We start from the raw sequence: 1,118 nt of genomic DNA, 5'->3' as shown, positions 1-1,118 counted from the left end.
TCTGTCTTTTAGACTTTTGACCCTCATGAGGCAGTTTTTGTAGGCATGCTTCCTCTGCTTCCTTTTCCACTCAAATGTTGAACTTTCTGATTATTCCTGAGACAGAGCAGTTGGCTGTTGTTTTTCCTTTCCAGAATCCAGATTTGGACCCCAGTATCATAACGCTGCCCTACAGAACTACAGTGAGGAACAGCCTTTGAATGGTATGGTAAAGAACTCAGCAAAGGATTAAATATGACTTTAATTTATCAAACTAAGTATTGTAAGAAATGCGTCAATTCTAAATTTCATGAGCAATAATGAAATCAGTAAGAAACCTTAAATCAAGAGTCTTTGTCAAACTCTCATCCTACAATCACAGAACAGGAAGAACGTGAGGCAGACCTTGTCTTTGAGGTACACACATGTTAGCAGTTAGAAACATCAGAGCCAGTGGATGATGAAACTTAATCCATGTTGACAAACTATAGAAAGCACAATGCTAATAAGTACTAAGTGTGAAGAAATGCTTTGTATCCACAAAAAGTGCCTCAGACTGTGTACCTTTCATTTTTCTGTCTACCTCCAAGCACATTTTACTACTACTTTTCAACTGGGGCAATATGGTCAGCATATTCACACATGTATGGATGGAGTGAAGTTTCTACTGGCCTGAATGGGAGATGTGTGCTTGTGATCAAAGGTACAATTTGCCTTCTGAGATTCCATGTTCTTTCCCCATGCTGATTCATTCAAACAGCAGTTTATGCTTACTCTATGTCTGGAAAAATAAATTAGCTTATTTCTATTTCTGATTAATTGAGAAAAATGTAGTAATCTCATTTCATTTTCTAACAAGGGGCTGATAAGCAAATTTTTTTGTATGAAGCAAACTGTGATGAAAGAAATTATCCTAGAAGCAGTGCCTGTGTGTTCTAGGTTCCTATATAGAATCATAAAAGGTAGGATAAAAGGTTATTGCTTAAATGTAAGGTTTTTCATATAATCATAGAATCCTCTGAAAGCCATCTAGTCCAGCTCCTCTGCAGTGAACAGGGACACCACAGCTAGATTAGGTTGCCCAGGACCTGATGCAGCCTGGCCTTGGAAGTCTCCAGGGACAGGGCATCAACTACATC

The 1,118-nt window shown here is 38.5% G+C and overlaps 1 protein-coding gene across 4 annotated transcripts in view; it reads left to right on the top strand.

The window, feature by feature from the left end:
• The window catches only part of LOC109364099, an 8,799-nt gene that overhangs the window by 4,700 nt on the left and 2,981 nt on the right, over window positions 1-1,118 (top strand). For all 4 annotated transcript variants that reach the window (XR_002110103.2, XM_019610692.2, XM_019610691.2 and 1 more), the window contains one exon: window positions 135-203. Coding sequence is in view for 3 of the 4 variants with exons in the window: in XM_019610692.2 (XP_019466237.1) it covers window positions 135-203 (69 nt within the window). In the remaining variant the exon portion in view is untranslated. The remainder of the gene's footprint in view (window positions 1-134; window positions 204-1,118) is intronic.

The sequence above is a fragment of the Meleagris gallopavo genome, chromosome Z (assembly GCF_000146605.3).
Source record: "Meleagris gallopavo isolate NT-WF06-2002-E0010 breed Aviagen turkey brand Nicholas breeding stock chromosome Z, Turkey_5.1, whole genome shotgun sequence".
In the NCBI taxonomy this organism is placed as follows: Eukaryota; Metazoa; Chordata; class Aves; order Galliformes; family Phasianidae; genus Meleagris; species Meleagris gallopavo.
This window is presented reverse-complemented; position numbering and strand designations above follow the sequence as displayed.